The sequence below is a fragment of the Pezoporus flaviventris genome, unplaced genomic scaffold, assembly GCF_033815535.1.
Source record: "Pezoporus flaviventris isolate CSIRO_AGI_PZ_B2104156 unplaced genomic scaffold, CSIRO_AGI_Pfla_v1 ptg000013l, whole genome shotgun sequence".
NCBI classification, from domain to species: domain Eukaryota; kingdom Metazoa; phylum Chordata; class Aves; order Psittaciformes; family Psittacidae; genus Pezoporus; species Pezoporus flaviventris.
Window position 1 is genome coordinate 24834428 of NW_026892561.1, and position 22899 is coordinate 24857326.

Below are 22899 nucleotides of genomic sequence, written 5' to 3' on the forward strand. Positions count from 1 at the left end.
GCTTCTAAATACCAGGGGGTTAAAAGAAGTGACAGAATTTACAAAGCATCTCACTACTGAAGAAGATTAAGCCATGCAGACAGAGAAGCACCTCTCGTGGCCATGTCAAAATGGGTGCTTCGGGGTCATTTCTCTTTCTTTTTTCAAGCAGGTAACTTTTAGGAATACATAGAATCTCCCTCTGCTCCTCTCAAGACTCATGAACTGCCCCCAAGGTGTGCAAGGCCTGGTTTTGTAAGCACCTGGCAAAATCCATGGGGAAACTCCCATATTTGGGGATTATGTAAATTGTCCTGAAGAATTCAGGCAGGCAGGAGTTCTCAGTTTTTCACACTCCTCCCCAGCAACTGCAATACCCTTAAAGGATGAAAAACTTTGAAATTACTATCGTGATGGGAGATGAATAGCGGAAGCGAGGGAAGCGAGGGAAGCGAGGGAAGCGAGGGAAGCGAGGGAAGCGAGGGAAGCGAGGGAAGCGAGGGAAGCGAGGGAAGCGAGGGAAGCGAGGGAAGCGAGGGAAGCGAGGGAAGCGAGGGAAGCGAGGGAAGCGAGGGAAGCGAGGGAAGCGAGGGAAGCGAGGGAAGCGAGGGAAGCGAGGGAAGCGAGGGAAGCGAGGGAAGCGAGGGAAGCGAGGGAAGCGAGGGAAGCGAGGGAAGCGAGGGAAGCGAGGGAAGCGAGGGAAGCGAGGGAAGCGAGGGAAGCGAGGGAAGCGAGGGAAGCGAGGGAAGCTGAGTGGCCTGGAAAGGTGCGAGCATCACTGCTGAGCACGGCACCGACAGTGGCAGCAGACAGCGACTGGCACCGCCGGGTGCTCCTGCGGGCACCGGACACGGAACAAATGCTGCTGCCAGGCAGGCAGGCGGCTGCCAAGCGAGGAGTAAAGGGGCAGCGGAGAGACGGGGACATAAAAGGAGGAGCTGAGAGTGAAGTATCTTCCACCGCCTTTGCTGCGGGGACAGGGCACTTCCCTCTACGGTCAGAAGGAAGATGTGTGGAAGGCGCGGATGACACGGGAGAGCCCACCAGCCGTCCAGGGACTCGGCTTCCCACTCCCCCACCCTCCCATCTGGGCCCCCCCGCCCCCCGCAGCCCAGTACTCACGGCGGGGCCATCGGCCGTGGTGTAGCGGACGATGATCTGGAAGGGCTGGTGCGGCTGCAGGGCGGCGGGCAGGGAGATGGTGAGGGACGAGCCGTAGTCGGTGAAGGGGTCCACCCTGAAGCCGAGCGGGCAGGCGGCGCAGGGCGGCTGGGCGAAGACGGGCAGCGGCGGCGGAGGCTCGGCGGCAGGCGAGGGGCTGGCGGGCGGCTCCACCTGGGGGCCGGTGGCGGCAGGCAGCGGGCTGGCGGCGATGCAGGGCGCCGAGAGAAAGGTGGCGGTGGAGGGCGGGCTGGCGGCGCAGGGCGGCGCGCAGGGCGGCGGTGGCGGCGGCGGGCAGGGCGGTGGGGGCAGCGGGGTGGCGGCGGTGGCGGCCTCGGCGGGCGAGAAGGCGAAGGAGCAGGGCGCTTCCCCCACCGTGGCGCGGCGGTAGGCAGTCGAGAGGACGCGCAGGGCCGGGTGGACGTCCAGCACCAGGGTGCGGGGCTGCGGCCGCAGGGCGCAGAGCTCCAGCACCAGGCAGCCCGCCAGCGCCCGCGCCTCGGGCCGCAGCTCCAGCCCCAGGTGCAGGTGGCGGAGGCTGAAGAGCTGAGAGCTGGAGGCCGACGCCACGTCCGGCGGCGGCTCGGGAGGCGGCGGCGGGGCCGGGGGCGCCTCCGGCCCGGCCGCGGACCCCTTGCGGCAGCAACACAGGCCGGGTGGCCGCGGAGCCGGAGCCGCCATGGAGCGGCGGCGGAGAAGACGGAGGCGGCTGCTGCTATGTGAAATCCATGGGCGGGCGGGGAGGAGGGAGGCCCCGGCGGCCGGAGCGACCGGGGCGGGGAGCGGGGGGAGCTGCGGGGGGGGGGGGGGGGGGGGGGGCGGGAAAGGCACCGGCTGAGGGAACGCAGGGCCCGGGCCCGGAACAGCCAGCGGCGAGCACGGCCGCCAGGGGGCGACGCGCGGCACGGCTGGGGGAGCTCGAGGGCAGCTCGGCCCCGCCCGCCGGCTGCGCGCGCACCGCGGGGCGGCAGCCTGCCGGTGCCCGTAGTTGGGCGAGGGCCCCGGCGGCCTCGTTCTACCGTTGCACTGCGGGCAGCCCCGTTCGCGGGGCGGTTCGGAACGTGCACAGGCATCCCCAGCGCCCCTCCGCAGCACCAGCACCCCTCAGCCGTGCTGCCTGACCCCGGGCCCACAAAGCCCCCGCTTTGCGGCCGGCCCCGCTCCGTTCCCTCCTGCCCTCGGGGGTGCAGCCTCCCCCTCAGCTCTGCCTCCTCCGCACAGCCGGAACGCTTCATTTTCACCCCCTTACCCAGCTCCAAGACAAACAAACCCCGTAACTCCCCACCCCACGGCTCCCAGCGGGGCCGACGCATATACCCTAATTTACCCTAATCCCACTGCTACCTCTTTGGCTTCCTCCAACCTGCTCCTGGTTATGCTCCTCACACCCAGCTCACGATTTATCCCTAACAGCCCCCCCTTTACCAGAACACTCCAGAGACCCCCTGTTTTAATCTCCTCCCTCCTACTTTGGCTGCCTTCCTCCTACACTCACCCTAAACTGCCACCCTAAACGATCCCAGCTCAGACACAGTGTACGTAACTTTTCCCCATCCCTCGAGGCAATCAATCGCACACCATCCACTGCTGCCTTCCTAAATCGCGAAGGACAGAAACCACAAAATTATCGTCTTTACGCAACCACTTGTTTCTCTGTATGACAAGGGTAGGAGACAGTAGACTGGAAGGAAGGAAGGAAGGTGTGCTGAAAGCACTGTGATGTGAACTCCATGCTGTCCAAGGAAATCTCTGCCCCATGTAGTGACACTTGTGTGAACTATTTTCAGTCTACCTCAGCCACCTACTGAGCCTGCAAGGCACATCTTGTGGATGACACAGGAACAGTTATTACATGATTGTGGGTTTAACAAACCCATAGTGGCACATTGTAAAAGCCTCCCATGCCTTACACTACTAACAGCAGCATATGCACCAAGTTCCAGTGGAGTTTCCACCGTATCATCATATTTGAGGCAGAAACTGTGGCCCCAGCACAACATAGCTGCAGTTAACAGCTGAACCAAGTGTAAACCAAATCACGTATTATCCTAGACTGACCTGAAGCTGGGTCTACAAAGAAATCTTGTGTGATTGCTTATATATAGTAAAACACACACTACAGTTGCAACAAAAAGGAACAAGGCAGCCTTCAGGAAAGCTCTTTGGTTGATGAGGGCATTACAGCCTCCCTGCACCTTCTCAGTACATTCCTTTGAAGCACCTTCAAGAAGCACTTTTGTCTTTGCCCAATCCCCTCCTAATTAAGAGAAACTTTTTTTCCTGCCACCTTTTCTCTCCACATCCTCCATTCATAAATGGCATATTCTGCATTTAGCCTTCCCTTCTGACACTTTTTCTCACTCGCCCCATTTGCCTTTTGAAACAACAATAGTGCTTTCTCAAACTTTGTTCCAAGCAATGTACTGAGACTGCTCGATCTCCCTCTAGCTTTCATGTAGGGATAACATACCGGAATATGACCCGGTATGATCTTCACCACAGGTAATGAAGTCTCTTCATGTGTTCAAGCTAGCCCAGGTTCAGGACCTGGGACTTAATTGCACCAATTTAACAGCACACCGACCCCACTGGGCCATTTTAGAAGAATCCTACCTGCATTTTGATTGAAGTCCTGGGCAAGCGCAACATTTCCACTCATCAGATAGATGAGATGAACTGGAAAACATTTTCTCGGGGCCTCTAAGCTTATGATAAGAAGTTGCACTTAAAGATCAGCTGCACTGGCTGAATTTGGACAGAATAAGCAAAACTGATGCAATCGAAATTCTGGAGGATAATATCCCAGACAAATCTCTCTCAAGTTGCACACCTGTTGGTCTTGGGTTTCAGCCTTTGCTACATACTAGGAAAGTGTGCTGGTTTTGGCCGCATTACAGTTCACTTTCTTCAAAGTAGCTGGTATGGGGCTATGTTTTGGATATGTGCTGAAATACTGCTGATTACACAGGGATGTAGTATCAGTTACTGCTGAGCAGTGCTTACGCAGAGTCAAGGCCTTTTCTGCTTCTCCACCTGTGAGTAGGCTGAAGCTGGGAGGGGACATAGCCAGGACAGTTGACCCCAACTGATTCAAGGGATATTTCGTACCACACAATGGAGCCCTGCTTTCCTGCAGGTGGCTGAACACCTGCCTGCAGCTGGGAAGTGGTGAATGAATTCCATGGGTTGTTTTGCTTGCATGTGTGGGTTTCGCTTTACCTATTATACCTATAACTGTCCTTATCTCAGCTTTCTTACTTTTATCGTTTCAGTTCTCTTCGTCATCCCACGGGGGGGGGGGGAACAAGCTGTGTGGTGCTTAGTTGTCAGCTGGGGTTTAACCATGCCATAATGATGTGCGATCTCCATGCTATTTTGGGTAGGATCTCTTTAAGGAAAACCTCTGTCCCAAGCCCACAACCTTATTCTAATCCTTGCAGGATGAACTGTTCTCTGGGATACCACACTATAAATTCTAAAGCAGGATCCAACTCTTGAAAATTCCCATCATCCTCAACCTCTTGTAGAATCCTTCAAAGATACAGGTATTTCAGTCTCGTTTATAAATGTTGATGTTTCTTCCTTTCACTTCAGTGACAGGGCCCTGGGCCAGGCCTCCGCTTGCTCCTGTGGTTCAGGACAAAAGCCAATAAAAAAATTACTGCTACCCATGCGAGAAGCAATACTTGTGTATTGGTCTGTGAGACAAGTGCCAAATGAAGCAGATAAGTGATTACAGCAGAAAGAACATCTCCCTCTGGCAGTCTCTCTCCTTAATTCCAAAGTAACAATGCTGGAGCTAAGGTTTAACAAAACTGTTGAGATAATCCCTGCTATCTGCAGGTGACTGTTCACCTGCTCTCTCATATGCCCTTGTCTAACACCTTCAGCTATTTCAGCTCCCCAAAGCAGGAGTAAAATATTGACCTTTTTAGCAGCATAACTGGGAAGCAGCAGTTTGGTGCAATGAATCCTGAGCACAGTTTCTCCTCATACCTATACCAGTGTTGCAGTTAGCACCTACTGAAAATAGCAGCCCCACTTCACCTCCCTTCCAGGTGTGCCTTCCTGTCTCCTTCTTTGTACAGCTTTTGGAGGGTGAACTTTCTGCAAGTTAGCTTTCTGAACTGGGTCACTGCTGGACCAGGCAAGAGCCAGTGCTGACCTCAGGAAAGTGGAAGGAACTCCCAGCCTGGAAGAAGAAGGAGGACAAGATCAGGATGGCTTCCCTTTTGCACAGACTGCCATTAGCTCAGCTTTAGCTGCAAAATGAAGCCATGCTCTGACCCCAGCAAGACTTGAGAACTCAGTTCTGCAGGGTCCAAAACAATCCTGTCCTTAACAGAGTTGCACATGCCAACTAACTGATCTGTTTTAACCACAGCCTTAGGCAGATGCATTTCATGCTCTTCCTCTCCTGTTTTCAGCCTTCACCTTCACATTCTACCCAGCTCAAATTCTAAGGAAGAAGCAGGACATGCATTATCTTTGCCCTATCACCTCTGCTGCCTCATGCCTCTTCCCAGTTTCTTTTTTGTCCTCAAGCTTCTGATTAAAAACAAACATCAAGCTACAGTCTAAGCCGTTAATGCCATTTTTGCTTGTGGTATTCGTAGGTAGAAAGGCTTGTTGCTATGACTTTGCAGTCATGCCACATTATAAACAGTAATGCTTGCAGGTAAAGAAAGTGGAAAAATCTGAGCTTAAGAAAGATCTTCTGTATTCCATCTGAACTCCCCCCTTGCTGCTTGGATCGAATACTTGCACAATAAATTATTATTCCCTGTAGTACTCAACACAAACATACATATATTGTAAGCCACCCCCATGTTGGAGGGCATAAAATAAAAATTACCCACTACATTTTTAAAGAAACACTTCCACTCTGAAGGAAGAAAGACCAGGCTGTGGTACATAGACAGGAGACAAAAAAAAAAAAACACCTGCCTGCAAAAACTGTCTTCCAGGGCTCAAAAAGCTGCAAAGTGATTTATTGCCCAAAACAAACCACTTAAGTCAATCAAATTTACAAAACCCAAAATAGTTTTATTTACTTTTCAGATTTCTGCCTTGGTGAAACATTTTGCAAACATGCTAAGGCTACAAAATGTCCAAGTTGACAAAGACATGCAACGCTGACCATTCAGTAAGTCACGGCTATCATTGGAGCAACCGTGCCCCTCTGGGCCACAGGTCCCACAAAACAGGGATGGTGTACAGTGATCATGGCAACATACTATGCAGGACCTAGTAACCTGAGGTAGGTCTCTTTACAGTAAGAAAACAATGTCCTACACCAGTGTTACATCCTGATCAACAGGAACCTGTTCCAAGTTCCAGAAGACATGGGGTGGGGGACTGTTTCCTTAACAAGTGTGCAATAAAGAAACAGGAAATATTGATACTGTTTAACCTTAGTATAAGTGAGCAGAATAAAGAGTGCTACCCATGCCAGTGAAAGCCCACCTACACCTCTGAGGAGTGTTTCGCAGCTTCAAGATAAAGGAGTCAGTCAGCTGAAGCAACTCTGAAAAGGCTTTCCTGCTAGCATACAGGGTGTAACTTGAACCTTATGATTAATTTGTTACAGATCATTCCATGAACAGTTAGATTTAGGTTTTGTTAGATCAGCGAAGCAGGAAGAGCTTGGGCTTGCCTGCATTAAAATAAACCCTGCTGACACAGTAAGAAATACTGTATCAGGACACTGAGAAAATATGAGGCCTTAATGTGACCCAGAAGTGGTTCTCCACTCAGGAGGTCACTAAAAACCCTGCTTTGACAAAGCATTATGGGAAGCAGCAGCCGCTGCCATGGTGAACATTAGTGATGCTCCAAATAGCTTTGATAAATTACAATGCAATAGTTACACCACAGAGCTCTTCTCCCCTGTGCTAGACAAAGATGTGACAATAAAGGACACTATTGCAAAGCTTCACTTCCACTCAGACACGCAGAAAATCTGGCACTAGGAAAAGACCAACTGTAAAAGACAATGGTGTCTGATACAGTCCAATTACAAAGCCAGATCTCTTGTACCGTAAACTGTACAAAAATGATAGAAAAGAATATGCACTGTTATTAATACAGTGCTTATTTTAATATAAAATAAACAGCTTACATTTCCACTGTAAATATAGGCTATATACAGAATTATGTATAGATATAGCTACATGTATAAAGCTTCATTATAGGCCTCTGATACATTTGTGACTATGGCTCCCTGAGCCATTTGTAGAGTGCATTTAATAACAAAAAATTAGTAATATGATTATGGAATAAATACAATAATAAAAACATGAAGAAGTCTTCTGACATGGTTTTAAAAACTCTCTGGCTTGACATATTCTGCTAAAAATTAAAAGATGAAAAGGCAATAATCTGCTTGAAGGAGGAGGAGGAAGAAGAGCTAGCCTGCCACAGGCAGAGAGTGTAGCTCTCCAAAATTAAAGTGACTTTGCCCTGAATTTTAGCCCTTGACAGCAACCTTGTTCTCCGCAGCAGCAAACATAGCATAGAAGCGCGAGTTCTCGTTGGCCAGAAGGGCAGACGGCATGTCAAACTCCACTACCTAAAAGCAAACAAGGCAGGAAAAGTATGTCAGTAAAACACAGTGGAAAATGGATTCCCACCCTGCCTTGGACTCACAACTGTACTGAAGAAGCCAAAAAACATGGCATTTGTCTTTAGATGAGACAACAGGGGGTGGAAGTGCACACATTTATGCATACATACTATAACCTGGGATGCTTCAAACTTGCTCAAACACTAGAACTACCCAGCAGGAAACAATATCTGGTGGCTCTGGCAAACAGAGGCAGGTGCTATGTGGTTTTGTCCTCTCTGCCTTTAAAAGCTTTGTCAAATGCTCTTACATTCAATTTAACTGTTTATGGCTTCCATATAGAAGCCTGAGAAGTGGGTAAAGGACCCGTCATATGCCTGTTTGATAGCACAGGCCTTCATGAAAGTAATGGGAAACTGCAACTGAGCCTCAGCAGAGATGCTTACCTTATTACCCATCTCAGAATTAATCTACAAAGGGAAAATTAAAAACACTTTTAAAAGAGACTGTTGCTCTATGGTACTTTCTTGAAGTGTAAAAGAAATTTTGCAACAGCTGATTCTACTGGAGTATTATTACTAAGGATGTGAATGAACACAAAGGATTTTCTCTCTACAGTGAAATGCTAGGTGCTCTTTCAGTTCAGCCTACACATATGGCATCACCAGACTACAACAGGAACTGCAGCCACAAGTCTTTCTCCTTACCTGTCCTTGTGTTAGCACCATGATCCGATCAGAGCCCAGTACCGTGTGCAGGCGATGAGCAATTGTTAACATAGTGCAGTCTGCAAATGCCTCTCTGATAGTCTCCTGAATCAGTAAGTCTGTCTCAGTGTCCATAGCAGCTGTTGCTTCATCCAGTATCAAAATCTGAAAGCAGCACATAATCCTAGCTGTTACCCATAATAATGCTTTTCTTTCCTGAACATAAAAAATATTATCATGACCAACTCTGTAAGTTTCTTACAGAGCTGCGGTCACAAAGGTAGTTTTTACAAGCACCCTTTCAGTTTTATGTAATTACCTTCAATAAAGTTGCCCTATGAATCACACTTGCATTTTATGGTCACATCCTAGAGCCACAAGATGGTTGGGTTCTGACCTGGCCCTCAAGTTTCCACCACTTTCAGTTTTACATTCAGCAGCTAAATCTCAAATACAAATACTGACACATCCTTGGTAGTGACATTCCTTCTGGAGTGAGTCAATACTAAGTAGGCTTACTAGCTTTCTTATGCTGGAAAGAATTACCCTTCCTCTCAGACACAAACTGATTTGGGGAGGTGTCCTGTCAAAACTAAACTAGACTTGTTTTGTGCAGGTACTGCAGAGAGAGCAGTAACTTCTGCTGAGTAGTCTGGCTTTAAAACAGAAGCAGAGTTATTACCCATCACACCTTTTTTTTTTTTTTGGTGTGTCATATTTAACAAAAAAGGATGTTAAAATCCTCGTCAAACTCAATCCAAAAGCACTTTCTCACTGTAATTGTCTGTCTTCCATTCCTGCAAAACCTTTAACTTTGCTGGCATAGCATGGTCCCAAACTCCACTTAGAGTCAACATTTTAGTGGAGCATCATCTAGAAGAGAAAACTTGGCCAACATTCACAAAAAGGTGAAAAGAAGGAAAGAATCTGATGCTCACCAGTAACAGGACACACTGAATAAATTATTAGGCCAGTCTGACACTCTATTAATAACACTAATGAGCAATACCTTTCTGATGGCAGGAGTTACAGTCTGACATTACAGGAGTTAGCAGCTGGCTACAGATGCCTTCCTAGTTGTTCTAACCCTATGCCTCTCTAGGTTGCAATATTGCTGGTGTGATTTCTCTGACAGATAGATGGAATTGGGCACAAAAGAAAAGGTTTTCTCAATCTTATCAGTTTTCTATTTCCATCTATTTCTTTCACTGCTATGCTCACTTTGCAACGACGGAGTAGAGCTCTAGCTATGCACAGTAACTGTCTCTCTCCAACTGAGAAGTTTTCTCCATTTTCCATCACTTCTGAATCAAGTTTCATAGGCAGCTGGGCAACCTATGTCACAAAGAAGAGGCAAAAAAAACTTAAGAGCATTGCACAAAATCACATCAACATGAATAGAGATCTCCTGACAATCTTTCTCACCGAAAGAAAAGAGTCGATCTAGTCCCTGCAGGAGTTACTGCAACTTATGTACCATAGCCATACATGCCACCTGACTTACAAGAAAAGAATTTGATTGGAAAAATCATGGCAGTGAGACTTGCTGCAGGGCACCTCACAAGCAGCAGATGTTAAGTTCTGTATAAATGTGCAATGGTGACATTAACATTCACAAATGTAAATGCAGAATGTGCACATAAGGCACGTACGGAAAAATATCACTTGAAATATTACGACATCCTAGGAGTCCATGTGATAAAGCACCACTCTGCTATAGTATATACTACAAAAAATACACATCCAAAATACAGCACACTAAAAAAACCCAAAACCAGTCTAAAAGTCAGGGTGTGGCGGTGTAAAATAAGCATAAACAAGGGGGAAAAGTTGCAAAGAAAAAGCATTACCTAAAGGTCTCTGAAGTAGCTACTAATAGAACTTGTTGGTTTGGAAGCCAAAACACAGTTAACTCATAGGGCACATAATACTTACACACTCCTTCATGTGAGTCCTTTCCAAAGCATCCCAGATTTGTTCCTCACTGTACTGATTGAAAGGATCCAAATTTGATCTGAAGGGGGAAATAGAAAACATAACCAGAATTTATTCAGCAATGAATGACAAAACAGCAGTGTGCTAATCTATCCAGACAAATGATTCCATCCAGCCTTCCACTGACAGAATTTCCTTGCCAAGGAAATCAGATGCTCCCTGCACTCTAGGGTTAGAGTAGCCAAAGAACAAAAGAGATGGAAGACAAAGATACAAAAGTTTCAATTAAATCTAAAGGGAAAGCAAAGCTTCCATAGAGGATGATCACATCCAGTTCTGCACTGGGTCAGCTGAAATAATTTAGCTGTGCTTTTTTGTTTGTTTCAAAAACAGAGAACAGAAGGTAGGATGCCTGAGAGCTAACATCTCACCAAGCACCTGAGTTCGAGTATGAACTGGTAGCCTGCTTAGTCCTTCTGACTTTTTATGGTCTCACTAACCTCACAGTGCCACTGAATAGCACAGGTTCCTGAGGAATTATTGAGAGTTTGCTGCGAAGATCTGCCAAACCAATATCATTTATTTTCACTCCATCAATTTTAATACAGCCTCCAGATAGTTCAACAAGACGAAAGAGTGCCATTCCAAGAGAAGACTTCCCTAAAAATGAGCCAGGAAAAACAGTATTAGTGTGACTCTGTAGAGTCATAGCAGCTTTGAGATGAGAAAGCATTTTAAAAGCTGTCCACGTGTACAAAAAGTGTTTTAAATACCATAAAGTCCTGGCAAACAATGCTGGTAAATGCTGGGGTTCAGCATTTAAACTTCTAAGCAGTTGTAGGGGCAGCTCCTCATCTCTTCTCCCAGAAACTACCCATGCTATGCTGCCCCACCCCAGTACCAAAACCATGCCACATAAGCCCAATACAGCAATATTAATTGCTTATCTAGAAATGACATTTTGGAGTTGATTTAAGTCATTTCACAGACATTGAGATTTTGATTGGGCTTTTGATTATTCATGGTACAGACTTCTCAGATAGCTTAGAGTCAAACCTGGCTGCAGCATCAGTAAATAAAACTTTCAACAGAGTCAAATAAGCTGCAATGAGCAGCCAATAAGCAGCCAATATGTGCCAATAAGCAGCCAATATGTGCCAATAAGCAGCTTGGGTGTTAAACATTATGAGCACACCGGCTTAGGTATAATAAGATATCCCTCTACATTAAATTGAAGCTTGCCTTCATTATTGTTTACAGGATCCTGTTTATGTATGCCCATGAAATAACCACCAACAGAGTGACAGATAATTCCTGTACAATTAACAATTTACTCAACCACAGAGAAGACCAGAGGAGAACCAATAGGACTGTCCCACTCTATTACATTCCCATTCTGCAAAAGCAGTAATGTAACTGCTTGGTGTTTCCTTACCTGAGCCTGTCCTTCCCACAATGCCAATCTTTTCCTTCGGTTTGATGGTAAAGGACACTTTTTTAAGTACTAGAGGAAGGTTCTCTCGGTACCGCATCTCTGCGTTTTCAAAAACAACTTCACCTTCCTGTGGCCAGTCCAGAGGAGGAGTCTTGTTTTTAATTCGAGCAGGAGCTTCCAGGGAAAGTGTCTTTAAAAATAAAAACAAAACCCAAAACCCAGAAGTTCAGCTTCCAGTAAACAAAACAACAGAAAGGAAAATTATCAGTTGCAGCTTTCAGCAGGAGTTCTTCCCTGCAGACTTGGCCCACACCAGTTTTATGATGAGTTGTATAACTGGATGTGGGCCCAGTGGTTCAGAAGTCTACTGTGTTACTGACTACACTATTAGTACCCTTTCCTTGCCTTAATAATGACACTGGTCCTTCTAATGCACCAATGGTTTTGATCAATGGAATTCAAAATGTATTTTAGGCCTATTATTTATGGGTAAAACCCTATCGAGTTCTGTGGCACTCCAAAGCCTGAATGCTTCTGGACAAAAGATCTACTGTATTTCTATGTCTCATTTGCTATGTCATGCTAGGGTCACCTCTGTGGATCCTGACACAGGAAAGAACACTCAAATAACACATTGGACGAATGCTCTTCTTTTTTTTCCTCATTTGCCCCTGTTCTATTAAATCACTGAGTCAGCTGGGGCCCTTCCAGCTTGCTCACTTCTGCAATTTTACTCTGCCACTTCCTTTATAGCACATGTTATATATGTTCAGGATGAAGCCAAGGTCACTTCCCGTATTTGCTTCAAGCAGCCCCACAGAACACAGAAATCCCACTGTCAGATTCACCTCATGTAACTTTAAACACATACAAAGTAACAATCTATCTCCAAATAAACCAGGTGCATCAACTCCTTCATAGTCACTGCAAAGCAGCCAGCGTTACTGATTTTTCTCATTCTAATATAAGCACTTAGAACAGGTAACAAACTGCCCTCTGGAGATGCTAATTTCCTACACTGACTATTGAAAAGTCAGTTGTGGACCATCTGCAATACCTACTCTAAGACATTAACTGGACTCCAAAAGTTTGAGAAAACAGCTACCTGCAACAATAGTACTACAATTCTTTGAGCTTGATGCTCAGAAGAGCAGCCTCTGAGCCTTCACTGAAAGAAGCCAAGACTGGGACTTGTAAGACACAGAACCTGTACAGTGTTTCACTGCTCATCCACCCCTTCACTTTAGATTCAAGCTTGTTTTATAGTTTCATAATAAAATGGCCGTCTAGAGATCCAAATAATAAACACCAGAGAAAATGTTGCTTAACAGCAATATATAATGATAGACAATAACTTAATCAACCAAACCAACAGCCTACAACTACAGGCCTTGCCACTGACAGCGATAAACCCATCTCAGCCCAGTGAAAGATACCAGGCAGTATTTGGCACACAGTTGTGAGCTTGTGCAGTCACCAAGCCTTCCACATAGAAATTTTCTACTTAGAGGATTTATTTCTTCAGCTGGGGAACTGGGCAGCTTAATTATTTTCTCTTCAGTATTAAATCCACAGATTAAAAAAGTGTTCTAAGAATATCAACTACTACATAGTCCAGATTAATGAAATAGATATGTATCTCCCTCCAGAGTTTAGAGGGAATGTGTAATATGTGAAGTAAAAAACCTTTCACCTCAGAGACCAGACCCAGTAGGCTTTCTCCTGGCTACACTCTCCCCATTGACCTATACTCAGTTCTGCAATGAGAGCAATTCCTTGACTTTTTAAGCATATAGAAATGTTACATAAGACAGTTGTGGAAAAAGAAGTAGACTTATGAGGATGAAGCAGAATTACATATAGATAAAGTAACAAACAGTTACTATGCTTAAATGAAGGAGCTCCATTATGTTTGGAATGAAGGATGCCAGAAGACCATCATTTTACTGTAAAACATCATACTGAATTCCTAGCTACCCCTTCCACATACTCCATGCCTTACTGAAGGCAAACTTTCAACATCCTTATGTAACTTCAGTGATGACAATGTCAGCCAAGTAACACCTTTAAGCTTATTACCTACTAGCTCTTGTGCCATTCATCTTGCCAATGCTTATATACATGCCTCACAAGAAAAATGCACTCTGCAGTATTACAACATGTGTGTTAATGTGTATACAAGATCAGAAACATACATTCTGCACTGAGGCAGACTATGGCCAACTTTCTTTCCTCTTACGCCAGCAACAAGAAATTTTACAACAGGCAACTGAAACGTATTATTATCCTACCTTGATATAGTGATCAATTCTCTCAACTGAGGTAAAGCGAGCTTCTGTCTCTGAAGCAAGTCTGACTGTAAACTGGAATAACCCTGTTAACTGTAGTGATGGGAGAAAACAAAGAAATTTAGAGAGCTGTGATTTATTATTGAATTAAGAGATTAACCTAATGGATGGTGCTGAAGCAGGACTAGGGAAGTGATCATCCCCCCCATACTCGGCACTGCTGAGGCTGCACCTCAAATCCTGTATTCAGCTCTGAGTCCCTCACTACAAGACAAACATTTAGGTGCTGGAGCATGTCCAAAGAAGGGCAACAGAGCTGGTGAAGAGTCTGAGTACAAGTCTTACAAGGAGTGGCTGAGGAAACTGAGGCTGTTCAGTGTGGAGAAGGCTCAGGGGGGAACTTATTGATCTCTACAACTACCTGAAAGAAGGGGGCAGTGAGGTGGGGGTTGGTGTCTTCGCCCAAGTAACAAGCAATAGGACAAGAGGAAATGGCCTCGAGCTGCACCAGGGAAGTTTAGATTGGGTATGAGGAAAATTTCACCAAAATAGTTGTCAAGCACTGGAACAGGCTGCCCAGGGAGATGATGGAGTAATCATCCCTGAAGGTATTAAAAAGGCATGTGGACGTGGCACTAAGGGACATGGTTTAGTGGTGGACATGGCAGCGCTGGGTTAATGGTTGGACTCAATGGTCTTGAAGGTCTTTTCCAACCTAAATGATTCTATGATTTTATGATATCTGACAAAAGTACTCTTGGCATTGGGCACCACACAGCTAAGGTGCCCAAGGCAAGTTAATTTTACTTCATAGTTAATTTAAGAATAACTGTAATTTATTAATCACTTGTAAAGTCAAAAGTTTAGAAAAATATCCTGCAAGCAACAGTTTTGGGTATCAGTCATCTGCTTTGTAGTTTCACTTTAAAACCACCAGGAGGCAGAAAAGACCAAACAACAGCTTTGCAAGTATTCTGAGCCCTGAAGTCTAACAAACCCGCACAGCTGCAATTCTGGATACTGTTTGCTGTGAAAACATACAGCAGAAAATATATTCAGACATCAGTATGGCACATGTCTTTCATACTACCAATCCAATTTCTGGAAATATCCAGAAAAATTGCAATTTGCAGCATATAAAGAGCCTCAAATGGTTTCCACTTCACCATTTAAAGAAAGGCAACTCCCAAAAAATAGTCTTAACCATACGGCTCCTCATAATTTGTAATTTGGCTACTAGCAGAAGGTCCCAACTCTGAATTACTTTTCCTTCCATTACCAAAATGGGAGCAGTATTGTCTTCCATTCTAGTGCATTAAGGAAAGCTTTCAATGGTGTATTACCTTTAATTATTAGCAGTAACTACATATGTGGACATACTCACCTGGACAGCATATGAGATTGCCAGCCCAGCATAGGCAGGAGGAATCTGGCCATGCATTAAGACAATCATAAGGCCAGTGGTTGTGATGAGAGCAATGCTGATAATGTCCAGCCGTACAGCTAGCCAGCGCATTGCACAGCTGAACAGGTAAAATGGTGCCTGATTGTCATCTAGGAGCTCCTGATATCTGAAACAAATACAGGAAAGGTTAGTCAACTTTCACAAGCCTAATGTTCTACAAATAGCAGAGCCGCTTAAACCCCTGTTCCAGCACCAGAATTTAGGGTGAGAAGACTAGCCCATCTCTGACAAAATCTCTAACTAGGCCATGAGAGCAGGGTTTACAAACTTTCACAAATCACATTAGATATTTAGCTCAAACTTTTGGAAGTCAAATTACCAAGTTTCTGTGTGTTCAGAGATACGAGTTATTTAGCTTAAATAAGTAAGTTTTAAATAGTTTAAGTGAGAGTTATAATATTGTGTGGTTTAGCATGCTATTGGCTTAGCTTTACTTGCTTAGCATGAGTAGCTAGACTTGCTGAAGCCTTGGGCTGTGAATCCAATAAGGTATTAGAAGACCCCAGACCAAAAAATCATCATTGGACTAGAAAGGCACAGGTGCGCACACATGCAAGGAAGTCAAAAGGGATATCCATTGGCTCACTGGAGCCACCCTCTGTGAGGAGACTTCAGTCATAGCAGTTAAAGTCTTGGGTTATGTGTCTGCGATTCCTTGAGTGGTGTATGAACACTCAGGCAGCAGCTTCTCCCCAACGCTGTGTACAACAATGAACTAACTACACTGGGATGAACCAAAACTCAGGGATAGTACACATATTTTCACAACTTCACCTATGCAAGACCTTCCAGAGGATGTTCAATGGCTACAAATTACTCCACAGGCAACAGCAGCAGAGCTTCAGAATATGCATAGAACATGTTATTTTATACATAAGCATATAAAAGTTACAGCAAGTTTTGACAGGATTAGTGACACTAATTAAAACTCATAAATAACCACTTTATTTACAATCCTGACACTGCAGAGCTGAGAAAGTGTATTTAAGGGGAGACACTTGAGACATTCACAAAGCCAATAACTAGATTTTCTGATCATTCAACTCAGTTTTACACTAATCACTGTTGCACAGTGTGTGCAGTGCCTAGCACTCTAGCACCAGCAATGCTAAGAGACTATTTGCACCTTCACAGCTTCTTATCTAAACTGGTGTAGCAGTGTTTTTCCAGAGCTTCTGTGGCAATTATCCCTGTACCCTAACACTGTTGGTCTCATGACCTTGCACCTGCAAAACCCTGGTAATTGTTATGGCGGGTTCTCATGAGCAGCTACCACTCACTTGAGAAATGTTTCACTTTCCCTCACTAACATCTGTTTTGCAGATTTTAGTTTATGCTAGGAGAAAACAAGCATAGTGCACAAGGCAGCTAACAATCACTTAAATACTTGATAAGTACTATCCAACTACATATATGCACACAGAAACTAACAGATCATCAACATGCACACTGAGTTTTTGTTAGCATGCTCTAAGCTAATGCTAATACCAAAGGAGAAACAACCAGTAGGAAGTATGAGCAGGACCTGATGGGAAGTATACACTACCAGAGAAAAAGTATGGCCAAAAAGTTGTCCTCACCATCATCACTGCCGCCTGCTCTGCTGCGGAGAACTCCATAGAAGGGCATTCACACAGGACTCCACCACTGTTCTACTTGGCTACTGGGGAGTTTTCCCTCACCCTTTCTAATTGTTCTCTTTTATTTTTGGCCCAGAAAAGTAACTTTCACCTTCTAGGGCAAATCTGCATGCCATCAGCTACAGAACCCATTAATTAATCATTCTGAATGTAACCTGTTGCACCCTGCTTTGTGCTCCACGACTTTCAGATGAATATCCAGACTGACCTGTGCAGAAATTCCTGTCCTTTGTGGTAGGCATGGATTGTGGATAGACCCTGGATGCTAGATGTAATATGAGACAGGAATGGAGACTGTGTGATGTTGTCCAGACGCTTGAGCTCTCGAATAAAAACTCTGAAAGGACACAACCATTTTTAAGTGACAAATACAAGCACCATATGCCAACCACTACATAAATGCATATATGCTCGAAGAAACCTATGTTCTTACTAATAGGTTAAAGCATCTTTACTTTTAGTCAAAGAAGCTGCACTTACCTAGACACAACATGTAGGACTGTGAACAGGACAATGAGGGGTCCCACAGCCACCAGGAACCAGGGGAAAACCCCAGAAATCATCCCCACACAGAAGAACACAAGGATGACATTCTGAATGAACATTTCTGCTTGAAATGGCAAACGAACATCAACTGAAAAAAATGGAGGGAAAAGAGGAAGATCTTGAGTACAGAAAGCTCAAACAACCTATTTAAAGCAATTCAGTACAGCTGATCATCATCATTAAGGATGGTGATTTCTCATGGTTTACTGAGATTAAAAAGGTACATTTTCATCAAGGGTGCTTTTGTCTTCTGAGGCACTAGTAGTCTTTCCAAGTATTCCCATTTGCAGAAATACCATGGATACAATTCTGATGTAATTACTACTTTGCTGAACATCAGCTTCACCCTGATACCATTAACTGCTAAGAGTCCATGTGCAGTCTATAGGTACAAAAGCAGCTGCACATTTTCTTCTTTATAAGTTAACAGACAGACTTGAGATCAGCTGCCTTCTACAGTCATAACCTAAGTATGTCCCAATTCTGGCTTCATCTATTCCAAGTGCACATTTGGCAACAGATACAGGATATGATCCCCCCAATAAAAAGAGACCAGAGAATATAAAGGCGTTAACTGAGGTCTGAATGTGGGATTTACAGTGCATACAGTGGGAGATACCTTCATCCATGTCTTTGGAAAACCTGTTGAGAATACGTCCAGTGGGTGTAGTGTCAAAGAATTTCATGGGGCTACGCAGAATCCGTCGGAAGAGCTCATCATGGAGCCTTGAGGATGCTCTGAGAGTTCCCTGACAATGCAGAAAACATTGCAGCATTACGAAAGACATTTGCCTTTCCATCACTGGACCTCCCCAGGCACCAAAACACTCTGCTCATTTTCTTTCTTCAACCCTAAGGGTTTTTTTTCCCTTACATTCTGTGCTTCCAAATAGTGGGAGGAAGCTATTAATTTGGGCAGAAGATTAACAGAAATCATGGTGCAGTCCCAAGAGTTGACTTATGGAACCCTCACAATCTGATCTGACTTCCTCCGATTCAAAAGTCAATCTTGGGAGGTGACCAAAAGAATCACGGTGACAGCAATATGTGGAAGGAGGGGGAAGGGATGTGGCAAAGATAAGAAAAATAAGAGCATTGGCACATACCTTTACAAAGACAACACCACGAACAGCCTTCAGGATCAACATAACTGCCATAGACAGTGCATAGATGCCAGCATAGTAATGCATATGAGGGTTATCTTTCATACTGTTGCTTACAACAGTATCATTTCCCAAAGTCACAGTAGTGTTCTGCAGAAAATTCAAGGTTTCAGTGAACAGCTAAGATAAGGATCAAGCATGTACACATTACACATGCTAGAACTTTAGAGTCTTGTGTCCCCTCACACTATATTTGATATTTCTTTAAATGAAGTACTTTGAACACTTTAGAAAGATTCCCTTAGAGATTGCTGACTTGCAGCTTTGTAGCCCTTGGCCTTTTTCCTGCAACATATTTGAAAAAGCTACCACTATACCTACTTCACCCGATTCCTAATCCCTCATTTCACGCTTCTTTCTTGTGTTCTTCTGAACAATGTTGGATACTTTCATACCACCACTCCTTGAATACGTTGCATAGTCTTATCCAACACAGTTGTTATTTTCTGCCAGTATGCAGTAACTTCTTTACTGTCACACACCTTTTTTTTATTATTTATGTTTAAGGACCTCATTGCTTATTTTAATATTGCTGGCCATCTGCAATTCATTATTTTTTCTGAGATTAGTAGCTTGTTTCCCCTTCTCCTCCCCCAGAAAAATCTTGCAGTTATCTTTGAATCTTTAAAAGCAACAAGACTTGCAATCAAAGCCCCTAGAGTGGGAAAAGTCCCAAATACACAAAGAGTAGAAAAGCGATTTATCTTACTCCACTGCCTTGCTTGATCCAGAAACTCAGCCACCAATTGCTAAAAGCTGTACTGCCCACATTCAGCACAAACAGCGCCATGATGACAAGGAAAGCAAAAGGACCTCCAGCTGCCTGAATGTAGACGCCATAAACAGACCAGGGGACAGAGCCTTTGCCTTTCTCTTCCAACTGGACCAACTGGCCTGTGAAACAAAAGAGGAGGAAGAAAAGGGAGTGAGAAAAAGCAAGCTGTTCCGTGAAACTTCTGTAAGTTTGTGAACATGTGCAAAACTACAGTAATTTTCAGACTGCAGAGTACTTTCAGAAACACAGACATAATACATAGAACTCAATAATTCAAACTGTTATTAAAAAAAAAAATCACATTTCACCTGCAGAATTATTCACATCATGGTATGTTTGAAAAAGCTTCCTCAGCACAGACTTAAGCACTAGGCTAGTATCAGACTCTCTAATGCTTTTTAAGCACTGCTTAAAGTTCAAAATTAACAGGGAGCCACAGAATAAACGTCAGACCTTCTAATTCTTCATACATAAATGCCATGTCCTGGCTAAGACTCCGTGAGTTCCAGGCTATACGCATTGCCCTCTAGGACAAAAGGGAGAGGTGGTCCAAGAGACAGGGTATTACAGCTCCTTTGTGCTGATGTTCTGACCAGCAGCAGCCTGACTCAACTTAAACACTGACACATATTTAATGAATGTTCTTTGGCTGCTGCCCATACCCTATCATCCATGTTGAGTGACCATGACTTGAGAAAGCTTTCAAAACCAGAGAGGTATTTTCATAAAATACTTTGAAAGCAAGTATTTTAAGCATATTGGGTGTATAAAATAATTACACCGAGAAATCCGATTACACAGTTACCCTCTTCCTTCTTTACAACTTTCTCCTTCTTCACAGACCCTGTTTTGGTACTTTTATCCTGGGGTCTTTTCAGTGAACTGTTTGCATTCTTCTTTATATTAATCTGCAGAAAAACAATGACATTAAACACACCAAAGTACTTTGCTTTGACATTTTCATATCTGAACCCAAACTTCTTACATGCTGCTGGCTAAAGACAAAAGCTTTCAATAGTTTAGCATTCATATCACAGAGGATATTAACTTTGCTGTTATTACAGATGATTGCCAATTCTAGTGTATTAAATTCTCCTCCTCTCTTAATCTGAACTGCTACCAGTCTGTATTAGTAACATGCAAGGTTAATTTCCAGAATCAGTGACACTATGAGCATACAACAGAGAAGAATGAAAGATACAATTCCCTGTCCCTTTTAAAAATAACTCAATTTTATTAAAAGGCTTTTTTGCCCCAAACACTCTAGTGCTTCATTCAGGAAAGCTCTCATGAAACATCTGTAAGGATGAAGTCAGGTCAACTTGGTCTTTCAGAAGTCAAACGTCCAAACACTAAACTGCACTTACTGTTCTAAACCCAGCCATTTTCCCCACAAATGAAAGTTATGACGTGTTCAGAACAGTCTACATTAATTGAAAACACCTACATACCATCCTCAGCATCATCTTCCCACACTTGACGTGAGAAGAAACATCTTACATACGTCAAACCACAGAGAATCTAACTTTATCATCCATTTCTTCTTATCTCATAGGGAAGGCAAATGAATGCTCTTTCCATGAGCTAGTCTTTACAGAGAGACAGCAAAGGTCAGACAAGGATGCAGACTGGAGAAGCTCATGTTAACTACCACTACATTAATCTTAAAATGGCAGAAGTATCATCTTCATGCCTCAAGATATGCAGAGTAATGCATTATATTCTATTACTTCTTTTACTGGCATCTCCCAGGAAAAAATTTCACCAAGCACCTTCTATATCTGTGTATTTATCACAATGCCACCTTTTCAGTAATTTTATTTTTTTAAATGTCTGCAACTTATAAATAAGGAGCCTCTCATCTCTTCAGAAATAAACTACTGATGTGCTTCTTAATCTCTCCTTACTAAGAGAAAATGCACACAAGACTTAAAGAAGTAAATCATCATCAAATATAAAGCAGCAAAGTTGCTTACTCCAAAGAATAACTTCAGGAAATAAGCAGGAGAAAGGTGGAAAAAATAGATATCTGGTAATTTCAATGCATGTCCTACTGAATGGCTCTTGTTATTGTCTAGATTTACATTTTTTCCACGAACTATAATACTGGAGCACAAGTCTGAATTTACAGTCAGTTTCATAGCACAATGTCAAGCAACAGTCAACTCCCCCTCGCTCCCAGCAAAGCATTTTTCATTACATTTCCAAAATGCCATCACACCTAACTTTTGACAAACTGCGTCACTTTTGCTGTGCCTCAGACACACCCATGTGAAAAAGAAGTAACAAAAGAATTTTTTCACACAAAGGTTTTTTCAGGTCTGTGCTAATTTGGAGATAAATTAAGAAGTGAGGTGTAAGATAAAAGAGACAGGCTTCCTGCTTTGAACATCACCAGCGGAGATAATACATTACTTTCATGTTCAACTCATGAGTTCATCAGCAGAGTCCTTCTACTATGAATTCCCTAAACATGAACCATGACTGCAAATACAAAGTGCTAATGAAGCACAGATTGTTCTACAGGAAATCTATTGGTCAGATCAACACATGAATGTGTGAAGCCATTTTCCCATCTTCCAACTACATCATTTGGTTCATCTCATAAGTCAACATTCAGAGCACCTCAAAATAAAGAAGTACCTCAATATGGGGTGTTTCTCCCAGCTGTAGGTTATTAAAAATAGTTGCATAGTCCCCATTTAAATTCATCAGTTCTTCATGGCTTCCTCGCTCAGTAATGCAGCCTTCTTTCATGAAGATCACTTCATCACAGTCAACAAGATACTGGAGAAAATGGCAGTAAGAACAAGCCTCTATCACTACGTGTGACCATCACACTCCCACACAATACTTTTCAGTAATTTACAGTCATCTGCATACAACACAGCTCTTCTTCTGTAACAGAATTCTAATATTCAAAGGTCCTACGTCAACTAGAGCACCGAGATTACTCTCGCCCTACACAAATAAAGTTTTTATGTTCTATCAAAGCCAATCTGTTATGGATGACACAATTCAGGATACTTAAACATTGCAAATACTGATATAACCAAGTATCAATATTTCTATGCACAGAAGATGGGGGGGGGGGACGGGGGAGATGGGGGACACGACACTCAGATTACATCAATTCCAATTTACTGACACCAAATCTAAGTGTTTTCTGATGTAACGAAGCTTTGAAGCAAGTTAGTAAAAGTGGGGTTTTCTTTAGCCAAATGCTAACAGTCCCAGTCA

At 43.9% G+C, this 22899-nt stretch overlaps 1 protein-coding gene across 7 annotated transcripts in view; it reads right to left on the reverse strand.

Moving 5' to 3' along the window:
• ABCC5 (ATP binding cassette subfamily C member 5) overlaps nt 1-22899 on the reverse strand; it is a 69587-nt gene that overhangs the window by 16828 nt on the left and 29860 nt on the right. The window contains exons 16-31 of one of the 7 annotated variants that reach the window (XM_061452300.1): nt 22303-22446; nt 20465-20567; nt 19594-19778; nt 18828-18974; nt 18341-18470; nt 17656-17809; nt 17384-17512; nt 15455-15641; nt 14074-14163; nt 11783-11972; nt 10848-11007; nt 10348-10426; nt 9634-9747; nt 8413-8577; nt 7628-7711; nt 5080-5332 (exon numbers count right to left, since the gene is read on the reverse strand). In XM_061452300.1, coding sequence (XP_061308284.1) covers nt 5273-5332; nt 7628-7711; nt 8413-8577; nt 9634-9747; nt 10348-10426; nt 10848-11007; nt 11783-11972; nt 14074-14163; nt 15455-15641; nt 17384-17512; nt 17656-17809; nt 18341-18470; nt 18828-18974; nt 19594-19778; nt 20465-20567; nt 22303-22446 — 2121 coding nt within the window. In that variant the 3' untranslated portion in view covers nt 5080-5272. Of the gene's footprint in view, nt 1-1101; nt 1888-5079; nt 5333-6165; nt 7712-8412; nt 8578-9633; nt 9748-10347; nt 10427-10847; nt 11008-11782; nt 11973-14073; nt 14164-15454; nt 15642-17383; nt 17513-17655; nt 17810-18340; nt 18471-18827; nt 18975-19593; nt 19779-20456; nt 20568-22302; nt 22447-22899 lie in introns of those variants that run through there. The other 6 variants (XM_061452301.1, XM_061452303.1, XM_061452306.1 and 3 more) reach the window with 6 other exon arrangements.